The sequence below is a fragment of the Phalaenopsis equestris genome, unplaced genomic scaffold, assembly GCF_001263595.1.
Source record: "Phalaenopsis equestris unplaced genomic scaffold, ASM126359v1 Scaffold001176, whole genome shotgun sequence".
In the NCBI taxonomy this organism is placed as follows: domain Eukaryota; kingdom Viridiplantae; phylum Streptophyta; class Magnoliopsida; order Asparagales; family Orchidaceae; genus Phalaenopsis; species Phalaenopsis equestris.
The window spans coordinates 252,432-263,382 of NW_018165615.1; the positions used below are offsets into that span (position 1 = coordinate 252,432).

General features: G+C 35.6%; 1 protein-coding gene across 1 annotated transcript; it reads left to right on the plus strand.

Annotated features, from left to right (window-relative positions):
• Window positions 1-367: 367 nt before the first annotated feature.
• Window positions 368-10,145, plus strand: LOC110033418. Its single transcript, XM_020737387.1, has 9 exons — window positions 368-790; window positions 1,547-1,633; window positions 2,618-2,707; window positions 2,819-2,905; window positions 3,017-3,211; window positions 3,292-5,301; window positions 5,551-5,697; window positions 9,897-9,908; window positions 9,990-10,145. The coding sequence occupies exons 1-9, from the start codon at window positions 740-742 to the stop codon at window positions 10,143-10,145; spliced, it is 2,835 nt and encodes a 944-aa protein (XP_020593046.1). The 5' UTR covers window positions 368-739.
• The last annotated feature ends 806 nt before the right edge of the window (window positions 10,146-10,951 follow it).

Consider the following 10,951-nt stretch of genomic DNA (forward strand, 5'->3'; position numbering starts at 1 on the left):
TGGGAATATTTCCAGAACACAATAACACTTAAATAACATATAATAACACATGAATAATACGGAACAACACGGGAGGAATATTCTCTTGTGTTACCGAGTAATTTTTTTTTTTCTGTCAGTAACTCCATGTGTGAAATCTTAATGGAATAGAGTTATTTAAGATTTATTTATTTGCTTCTAAACTTGGATACAGGCCACTCAATTCTTATATATTTACATATCTGACAGAAAGACTTTAATTATTTTATCCACACCATCTTACGCATGCCTATGTATGAAAATGTGTATTTTATTGATAAATTTTAAATCATACATATGTAAATACATAGTAATTGGGTGGTATGTAGGCAAATGCTATGGAGGAATGAACAACACAGGCACACGTGCTCCACTCCCTTCTTCTGTAAAGCTCGAGGCTGAAGGGCATAGAACGAAGTTTTGGGAGAAGGGAAAGCAGAAAGCTAAGAATCGCCATCTCTCCATCTCTCTCATCCCTTTCCTTCTTTTGCCTAAAAAGAAGGGATTTTGATATTATTTTGGGCTCCGTAACTCGCTTCTCTGCTTCTTCTTCTACTAACGTGCATACAAAGCTGCAGCTGCAACAGAAACCTGCTCTTTCCTTTTTGGAGTGGAGTATTCTGGTTTTCTTCACCCGCACTTGTTTCTTCGACATTTTCTGTGCTTTCTTTCTCCTTTCGCTGCTTTAATGAAAGCCATCTGAAGATTGTTTGAGTTAACAATGGCTGAGAAATCCGGGCGCAGAGCTCCATTTGAAAGAGGAGTTGAGCAGGTTTGAGTTTCTTTCTTCTTCTGGTTTGGGTTAAGGGATTTGATTTTGTTTTTGTTGTTTTCAATAGTTTCTGCGGCTCTCTTATTTGTTTTATAGTTCTTTCATGATTTTTTTTTCCTTTTTTCTTAGTAGTAGAGGGTGTAAATATCTGTCTTTTTTGTGGTTTCAAGTGATTTCGATTTGTTGTTTTGGTTTGTTTTGCAAAAATTTTCAGACATTTGATTGATTTTTATCATTATCTTAAGTTCAATAGGATCTTCAATGGCTTATGAATGTTGATTTTCACAGCTTTCTAAATATATTTGATTTAATTTTCTCTCTTTTATGTGTGAGAAATGAAGTCATCATATTTTCTGAAATTTTGAAGTTGTCAATAAATTTCAAATTAAGCAGCCCAATATGGTTCTAAGTTGCATAAGATATGATGGGTTTATAAATGTTGGCATAAATTTGTTTCATAATTTTTTTAAAAATGTTGCATAAAAATCACATTTTTTTACTGTTGGTTTATCCGTACTAGATATAGCTTGCATTCTTTACTTTACTTTTCTCTTCAAATGGCTTCAAATTTGTTACTTTTGGTAAATTGTTAATTTTTTATGGTCACTTTTTGTCCTCTTAACATTCTCCATAGTTTCTAGAGCTCTGTTCTATGTTCCCACCAAAATCATTTTTTTAATGTTATTTTTTAAAATTAAATAGCCAATTTTACTATTTTTAAAAAGGCTAAAATTGTTGCTTTCAATTCCTGCAAAGGCTATTGTTGCCCTAAAAAAGGGCGCCCATCTTCTGAAATGTGGAAGAAGAGGAAAGCCCAAGTTCTGCCCTTTCAGGCTCTCCACTGTAAGTTTTCTCTTCTATATGTATAAGTTTTACATACATACCCACTCAAGTCCTATGTATTTATACATCTATCATCTAAACTTCAATTTTTTACATATATGTCATTTTACCTATGTATGGAAAGGTGTATTTCATTTTAAAAAAAAATTAAAATAGTGGTGTTTTTTATGTGGTATGAATGATTTGGACTTTTTATAATGTAGAAAGTAAAGCATAGGTGTTAGAAATGTCAATACATAGAAATTGAGTGTTATATTTGTAAATGCCCCCATTTATATATAATTTATATATATATATATATATATTTAGACTGCACTGAAAACTTTGATGGGCAACTGAAAGGTTTAATGATGGTGAGGTACAAGACAGAATGGCGAAGACTTATTTGTATTATTTTTTATCAAAAATAATAAAAACTTCACAAGAAATATATTATTTATCAATTTGTTAAAATAAACTCGCTATTTTGGGGTAACAACTTGAGTTATTTTATTGCCGGGCTGTTAGTTCTAATTCCATGAAATTATAGTTACGGTTTGTCATTATCAACTGAGTGATGGACTTTTCTGCAAAAATTTATGTTCCAATTATGTGCATATGCATCTTCTATATTTTAGCCTTTCTTTTTACATAACTCAACATATTTTTGGACCAAGGGGTCGTTTGGGGAAGCTTTTAAGTGTGCTGACGGCGTTCTAAAAACGCCGCCTCATCATTTGGAAAACTCGTTTCTCTGAAAACGCGGTTGAGTTTTTACACAAAACACAAGCCGTGGGTCGAACCCCGTGAGCCACCTACATGCCGCGTTTCAGCTATGTTGCTTATCTGGATGAGCACAAGCTGCCCCAAACACATCCTAAATTTTGATTGCTTTACATTTGCTTATTCTACATCTCAGCTGAATTTATTTTGAAATTATATTTCATTTATTTACCTTATTCCTTTCTTTAAATGGCCTTTTAACATATTGCTGGTTATCTTTAGGATGAGAAGTCACTAATTTGGTATTCTGGTGAGAAGGAAAAATGTCTGAAGCTGAATACTGTATCTAAAATCAATGCTGGACAGAAAACAGTATGTATACCGTAGCCCAAAGCTTGTTCAATATTTCTTTTCCTGGAAGGTTTTATTAAACTTCGCATTATGCAAAATAAAAATGAAGTTTTTTTCTTAATTTTCTTACAGGGTAATTTTCACAGACAGTTTCAACCTGACAAGGAGCGTCAGTCCTTCTCCCTTGTTTATCAGAATGGTGAAAGATCCCTTGACTTGGTACTCTTTCCTTATATCTTCTCTTACAAAATTAGTCCATCAACTCTTTCTTTATTTGCACCAGTGGTGCAGTTTAATTTCTTTTGCATTTCCCCCACCTTTTTGGGTTAGATTTGTAAAGATAAGGAGCAGGCTGATTGCTGGGTTTTAGGCTTGACATCATTGTTGTCTATTTCTAATCATCCTAGACCTCTGTCTTTCCTGAGAACCGCTCGATCAGCGCATAGTTGCATGAACAGTCCAGTAACCCATTTATCAACGAAGTATACTTTAAAATTCCTGCATGATTCAACTCGGCTCCCACAGGTTTATAAAAATACTAAATTGTTCAAAGTATATCATTCGTTCGTTTGTTTCCATCTTACATTCTTATATTTTGATTAAAGATCTGCAGTGAATATGGAAGCCCGCCGAGGAAACTAGCAGAGAATGTTTGTCCGGATGGTTTCGTAGATGCTTCTGATTTGCTTAATTCGTTCAGACAAAGGACCTTATCGGATGTGCAGCAGCAAATAATGGATGAAAAGCTTCCCTTTTTATCTCACAAGACCTATAAAATAAAAGAACAAATCATGAATTCCAGTTCTAAAACAAGCCCGCCTGATACAGGTGATTCTTTGAAGGACGTTTTCATGTGGGGTGAAGGAGTTGGAATATTTTTCGGTGAAAAGTCCAATGCTTTTGAGACCGATGGCATCAAAACCGATTTTTTGCTTCCCAGGTTGTTGGAATCCACACAAATTCTGGATTTGCAGAGCTTCTCTTGTGGAGAAAAGCACGCTGGATTTGTCACGAAACAAGGTGAAGTCTTCTGTTGGGGTGAGGGAAATGGTGGGAAATTAGGACATAAGATAAATTTGGATATTACATATCCCAAACTTGTCGAATCATTATGCAACGTTTCTGTGCAAACAATAGCTTGCGGTTCAAACCAAACTTACGCCATAACTCGTTCTGGAGAACTATACACATGGGGTAATGGTTATGCTATGGAAGAGAGTAATCGAATCCATTGGATACCTTGTAAAATGTCTGGTAATCTTATCGGTATTAAGGTACTGAAAGTCGCATGTGGAGAGTGGCATACAGCCATTGTGTCTGGTTTTGGTCAGCTGTTCACATATGGAGAAGGGATATTTGGAGCACTCGGCCATGGAAATCAGCAGAGCTATTCTCAGCCAAAAGAAGTTGGATCTCTTAAAGGTCTACGAGTCAAGTCGGTCGCTTGTGGACCGTGGCACACTGCCGCCATTGTTGAGGTTCCGTTTAGCCGCTTCAAGAGCAGTACGTGGAGCGGAAAGCTGTTTACTTGGGGAGATAGTGATAAAGGGAGACTTGGTCATGGTGATAAAGAACGAAAACTCATTCCAACATGTATTGCTTCGCTTGTGGACTGTGACTTTGTTCAGGTTTCATGTGGAAGAACACTAACCGTTGCGTTAACCGTTAACGGCTTAGTGATTACTATGGGAAGTGCAACGAATCGAGCTGATGATACATCGATTAGAACGGTTGGAGGTTGTCTGAAGAACGAGTTTGTGAAGGATCTGTCGTCTGGTTCGTTTCATGTGGCCGTTTTGACGAGTAAAGGAAATGTTTTTACTTGGGGTAAGGGGGACAATGGGAGGCTTGGATTAGGTGATACAAAAGATAGAGATTCTCCGGCTTTAGTAGAAGCTTTGCAAGGCAGGAACGTGCAAAATATAGTTTGTGGACTCAATTTCACTGCCGCTGTTTGTCTGCACAAATCTGTTTCCAGCAAAGATCAGATTTTGTGCACTGGTTGCCGGATGTCTTTTGGTTTTACTCGAAAGAAGCACAATTGCTATCTTTGCGGATATGTGTTCTGCCATTCGTGCAGCAGTAAGAAGGCTTTGGGTGCGTGTTTGACGCCGAAAAAAGCGCGGAGAAGTCGTGTTTGTCATTCTTGTTATAATCGGCTCTCAAAGATTGAATCTTTGAGAGTGATTAATGAAATCGGTAGTCCGAGGCAGTTTTCGATGACAAGTAAGGGAGTTTCTGATTTGAGAATTAACAAAGATGAATCTTTCTTTTTTCTGCCGAAAATATTTACTCCGAAATCTATTGTGCATGATGAATCTTTGTTGAATGAGGGAAAGATTATGTCGTTGAGAAGTGTTGATTTGCAGAATAAAGATCAATTTTTGTTTGGTGGAGCGCAGAAATGGGGTCAAGTGTCGCGCCCACCTCGGTTCAAGAATGACGTGAGAGAGGAGTCTATGATGTTTGTTTCAAAATCCAAGGGAGGAGTTTCAGAAGATGCAAATAAACTAAATCGTTCAAAATCTATGCTTCCAAAAGCAAGCAGCTTAAAACAAAATTCCACAGAATTGGAGAAGTTTCTTGCGGAAGAATTACAACAACTGCAAGCTAAGGTTAAATTTCTATTTATTGATTGCATTCTTGCTTCAATTAAGTAAAACTCTGCATTTTTGAGTTATGTTACTAACACCAAATTAAACTATCTCACAGTAAAATATTTACTTTGAGTTTGATTCCATCAAATATGGTTCAATGAGAGAAGATATTATTGTTTCTATTTGTATAATTTTTATCATTTCACTATATGTTTGTACAATCGAAAGGGCAAATATTCTGAAGCATTTCAAAATGGTTTCTTTCAGGCTATATCACTAACACAACAATGCCAAAGTAAAAGTCTGAAACTCGAAGAATATAAGCGCAGACTTGAAGAAACCAGTTTGGTAGCAAAGGATGAAGCTGCGAAGTGCAAGGCGGCAAAGAATGTTATTAAAGTTTTAAGAACACAGGTGTGGATAACAAATTTTATTTTGAAATATGTCCAGAGGTTTTCATGCATGAAATGCTTTCTCACATAAAGGCATCTGAGAGCATTCAATCTATGACTCATTTCTACTAACATACCGGTTCATTGCTTTTGAATTGCCAAAATGATTCAAAGCCAAAACAAATTGACATTGAACTCATGAATATTCTACATTTATATTATATTAATGTTTATTGATAATAATATCATTATTATAATATTAATACTATTATACTAACCTATGAAGTATTCACTCTGAGAATCTAACACCATCAACTATTCCAGTTTTTTCTTTTATCACTTTCATTCCTGGAAAATAACATAATGCGTGGAACTATAGGCAGAAACGAGCTGTAAAATAAAGTAAGTTCTAGCTTAAGAGCAATCGCTAAATAATTGTCACAGTGTCCGATGATTATTTATTAAAAGAGTATAATATAATCTAAAGAAATGGATAGAAAATAGAAGAACTTCTCACTAAGAATCTATGCAAAGAACGCTATTATTGTTTTAAAAACACAGGTGTGGATAACAAATTTTATTTTCAATTATGTCAAAAGGGTTTCGTGCATGAAATGTTCTCTCACATAAATACATGTAAGAGTATTCAATCGGTCGCTCATTTTGACTAATATACCGGTCCACTGCTTTTAGATCGACAAAATGATTCAAAGCCAAACCACATTGACCTTGAACTCATAAATATTCTATATTTATATTATATTAATGTTTATTGATAATAATATCATTCTTATATTATTAATACTTCTATACTAACCTATGAACTAATCACTCTTTAAGAATCTAACCCCATCAACTATCTCAATTTTTTTCTTTTAGCTCTTTCATTTTTGGAAAATAACATGATATGTAGAATTATAGACAAAAGAAAGCTGTATAATAAAGTACGTTCTAGCTTAAGAGCAATCACTTTAAGAGCAATCACTAAATAATTTCACCATATCTGATGATTATTTATCAAGAGAGTGCAATATAATTCAAATAAATTGATAGAAAACGGGAGAGTTTCTCGCTAAGAATCTATGTTTAGATAAGATGAAGTTGTTTAGAGGCCTTTTTTATTCGCTTTCAGTTTTTTTTCTATTCTGTTTTAATTTTATTTTGTTAGGGTTTAATTTGAAAAAAAATATGTTTTAACAAATCAATTTGATTTTAAGGAAACCGGATGTTTTTAAAACTGTTTGATTTTAAAATAAAATTACAAAAACACTTGAAAGATTTCTAGAAAATATTAGGTAAAAAAGACAGAAGATAGGTAGCAATAGAGTGAACTCAGACATATTTCATTAATTTTTCATAGTTGTACGATAGCATAAACGATGACTTATGAATAAAGTATGCTTTAAGCTAGTTATATGATGAGTAGTGGTGATTGCGTTAGGAATCATACAATGAACAAATCTCAATTTTATCAGGGTTTAGGATCATTAAGAAATTAAATCACACCGCGGAATAATGGGATCACATCAATTCGATAAAAAATCGGATTAAAAATTAAAATAGAAGTACAACCAAAGCAACCAAAAAAATGCACGAAAATTTACATTGAAACCCCGAGAACAAGAAAAAACCAAAAAGCTACACCACCAAAAGATTTCACTATGAAATTTAGAAGGTTTTACAAAGAACACACCTAAGTTTTCTCTCCACACACAAAAAAAACTTACAAGACTCGCTCTACAATCTTCCCTATCCGATCCAACGCAAAAATCACGCCGAATTATCAAAATCCACCTCCTTGACACCCCTCACCTTCGATGGAATGCTCGTCGAAGAATACCAAAGGAGATACACGAAGCCCTACCTTACACCGCTCAAAATCAGGATTAAACATCAATTTCCAACATGAATCGCTTCTAGTGCATAGGTGCCCGAACTTGGTGCCATACAGCGAAGCTCTCGTGCAACAGGCACTTTAGTTTGTCGGCCCACCTTAAAGTGGGTGCATATGCGCCCAAAGCCGCGCGTAGGCATCGACTCCTCTATTCGAGCAGCACCCAAGTGAGCGCTTAAGCCCCCACAATCTTGTGCATATGCGTCGATTGCCTTGTACTTAGTCTCTATAACCAAACAATCTTTCACTTGGAGACTATAGCACCGAGCACCAGTCCTTTGTACCTGCACCTCCATCTGAATTGACTTCATAGTCACATATTGTGGTCATATACGTGGTGTGGCTCAAACCCGGTCTCAACCTTCATGAAACTCAACTGAAGTCAATCATAACTTTAGTTTCCCAATAGTCATCATCTTCGTCCGCATAATTGCAAGATTCTCAACTGTGGGTATCTTTTTCCAGAAATAACTACCCATTTTCTAGAAGAGATTGAATAAAATGATATCTGAGCTGGATAAGTTTCGTCCTGTCATGAAAAGCAATGTTCCAAACAAGATGAATGCACTCATACTCTAACTGTAGAGTTTTCCAATTCCCTAATCCTTGCCCAATTCTATCATGAAATTCTATAGCAAATCATTTGCTTTCTAGCATCGGTGATGGCAATATATTTAGCCTCCGTAGTTAAAAGTGCAACAATCTTCTGCAACCTAGAAACCGAACTCATTATCATGTTCCCCAATGAAGATATATCTCGTCATACCTCCTACAATCCACATCTCCTGTCAGATATGAATCTATAAAACCATGTAGATTGATCCCTACACTTTCATGGCAAAGTGCCCTATTGATTGTTCCCCTCAAATACATGAGAATCCACTTTATCGCTTCTCAATGATGTCTTCTTGGATTGCCCATGTATATGCTGACCAGTTTTACTGCATATGCAATATACAGTACGATACAAATCATCGGATATATCAAACTTCCAACTGCTAAGGCATATGGAGTTCTCTCCATCTATGCTTGCTTTGTTTCAAAGTAACTCCTTAGATATTTTGAAGTGACTACCTAAGGGAGTGCTAACTGGTTTCACCTCACTCATGTTGAACCTCTATAGGATCTTCTCAACATATTCTTCCTGAGATAACTTAAGTATTCTTGCACTCATGTCCTTGTTGAGATAACCTCTTTAGGATCTTCTTGGTTAGACCTAAATCCTTCATCTCGAACTCACTTGATGAATGTTTCTTCAAGTTTATTATTTTCTTTATATCTATCTCTGTAAGCAGCATGCTATCCACATATAAAAGAAGCACAATATAATAGTTATCGAAGTGTTTGATGAAGCATGTGGTCTGTTTGACACTTCATGTATCCATTGTATGACATGAACCTGTCAAACCTCTTGTACCACTGTCTTAGGGTCTGATTCAAGCTATAGAGACTCTTTTTTAATCTGCAGACTAAACGTTCTTTTCTTGGAACTTTATAACTTTATAATTGCACCATGTATAGCTCTTCCAGATCTCCATGTGGGAAATTTGTTTTTACATCCATATGCTCCACATGTAAAGCTTCCTCTGCTACCACACTCAACACAACCCAAACAATAGGCATCTTCAACACTGGGGAAAAGATCTATGTATAATTCACTCCTTTCTTTTATTGGAAACCCTTCACAACAAGTCTTGCCTTGTAGCGCTTGCTACCATTTGACTCCTCTTTCAGCCTGTAGACCCACTTGTTGTGTAGTGCTCTTTTTATCATTTGATATATCATCAATTCCAAGTCTGTTTTCACTGTAAAGATTGCATTTCTTCTTCCATGACAATCTCCCACTCTCTTGGATCTTCAACTTGAGTGGCCTTCTAAAAGTACTTTCACCACTATCAGTTAGTAACAAACAATGTAAAGAAGGAGAATACCTTTGTATGAGTTATTTCACTTTGTTGGATCTCCTAACTTCTGTAGCAGATAACTGAGGAACTTCTAGTGCTTGTTTTGGTTGAGCACTTGCTTTATCTTTCTTTTTTATCATCAGTATCTTCTATCTCCACATGTCTGGATTCTTCAGAAGTAGCTGACAGACTATCTTGAATTTTGACCCTATCCTTTTACATCTCTATTTTGCTAAATGTGATATCCCTGCTCCTAATATATTTCTGATTCTAGTAATATCAAAATTTGTAGCCAAATTCATTTGAGTCATATCCAATGAAAGTGCACTTGATAGCTTGCTTCTAGACTCTGTATAAATATGCACATATGTGGAATATCCAAATGCTCTTAATTGAGATAAACATACTTTTGTGTCACTCCAGGCTTCTTCAGAGGTATTAATGGACTACAACTGATCAGATAAACTGCAGTGTTTACTATTTTAGCCCAGAATGTTTTGGCAAGCTTACATGCAGCATCATGTTTCTTGCACACTCCGTGATTGTTCAATTCATGCGCTCAGTTATATTGTTTTGTTGCGGTGTCCTTGGGACAACGAACTCATGTCTGACCCCCTCTGTAGCACAGAAATTCCTGAACTTCTGATCACGATACTCGTCATCATTATCTGATCTGAGACACTTCATTTTTAAGTGCGTTCATTTTCAACCATGGCCTTCCATTTCTTAAAGACTTCAAGTATATCAGATTTCTACTTTAATAAATAAAAGCATACCTTTCTTGTTTAATCATCAATGAATATGACAAAATAGCGAGAACCTCCAATGGATTGAACTAGAAAATTGTCTCATACATCAGTATACACTAACTCTAATTTTTTTGATTTCATTACTAACCCGCTCTTGGAGAAAATTGTCATATATATAGTCTTCATGGAAATCTAGATCAACTGATTTCAACTTTTGAAGTTTATTTTTCGAAAGTATGGACTTCATATATTTCTTGCTCATATGGCGAAGTTTATAGTGCCACATACCTGCAATCACCCTACTTCCAGCACCATTAACGAAATTAGTCGTTCATTGATCAGATAAAAGTTGCCTTTAATGTTCCCCCAAGCCATCACCAATGCCTCCTAATCACCTTCTATGAATTACCTGTGAAAGTAGTCACTAGTTCTGACTTTGCTACTTGGCTCACAGAGATGAGATTTCTCTTCAAACTGGGAATATGTCTAACTTCAGTAAGCTTTCAGTTTGTTCCATTCGGTTTTCTCACTGTACTACAGGCTTTATTTTCTCCCAAATAAAACTTCCCTAAATCACTCTGAGCATAGTTTTTAAATACCACTTTATTGGGGTAAGTATGAAAAAAGGCACCTGAATCCACTATCCAGGATTCAGTACTGACTATTGATAACACTAAGGGGTCACTTTGGATTTCAACAGTAGAGACATTAGTAGAGAATCTAATTTAT

Coding starts and splice junctions, on each gene's coding strand:
- LOC110033418 (XM_020737387.1), top strand. CDS start 740: ATGGCTGAGAAATCCGGGCGCAGAGCTCCATTTGAAAGAGGAGTTGAG. Junction 1,634..2,617: donor GCCCTTTCAGGCTCTCCACT/GTAAGTTTTCTC, acceptor GGTTATCTTTAG/GATGAGAAGTCACTAATTTG. Junction 2,906..3,016: donor GTGAAAGATCCCTTGACTTG/GTACTCTTTCCT, acceptor TTTTTGGGTTAG/ATTTGTAAAGATAAGGAGCA.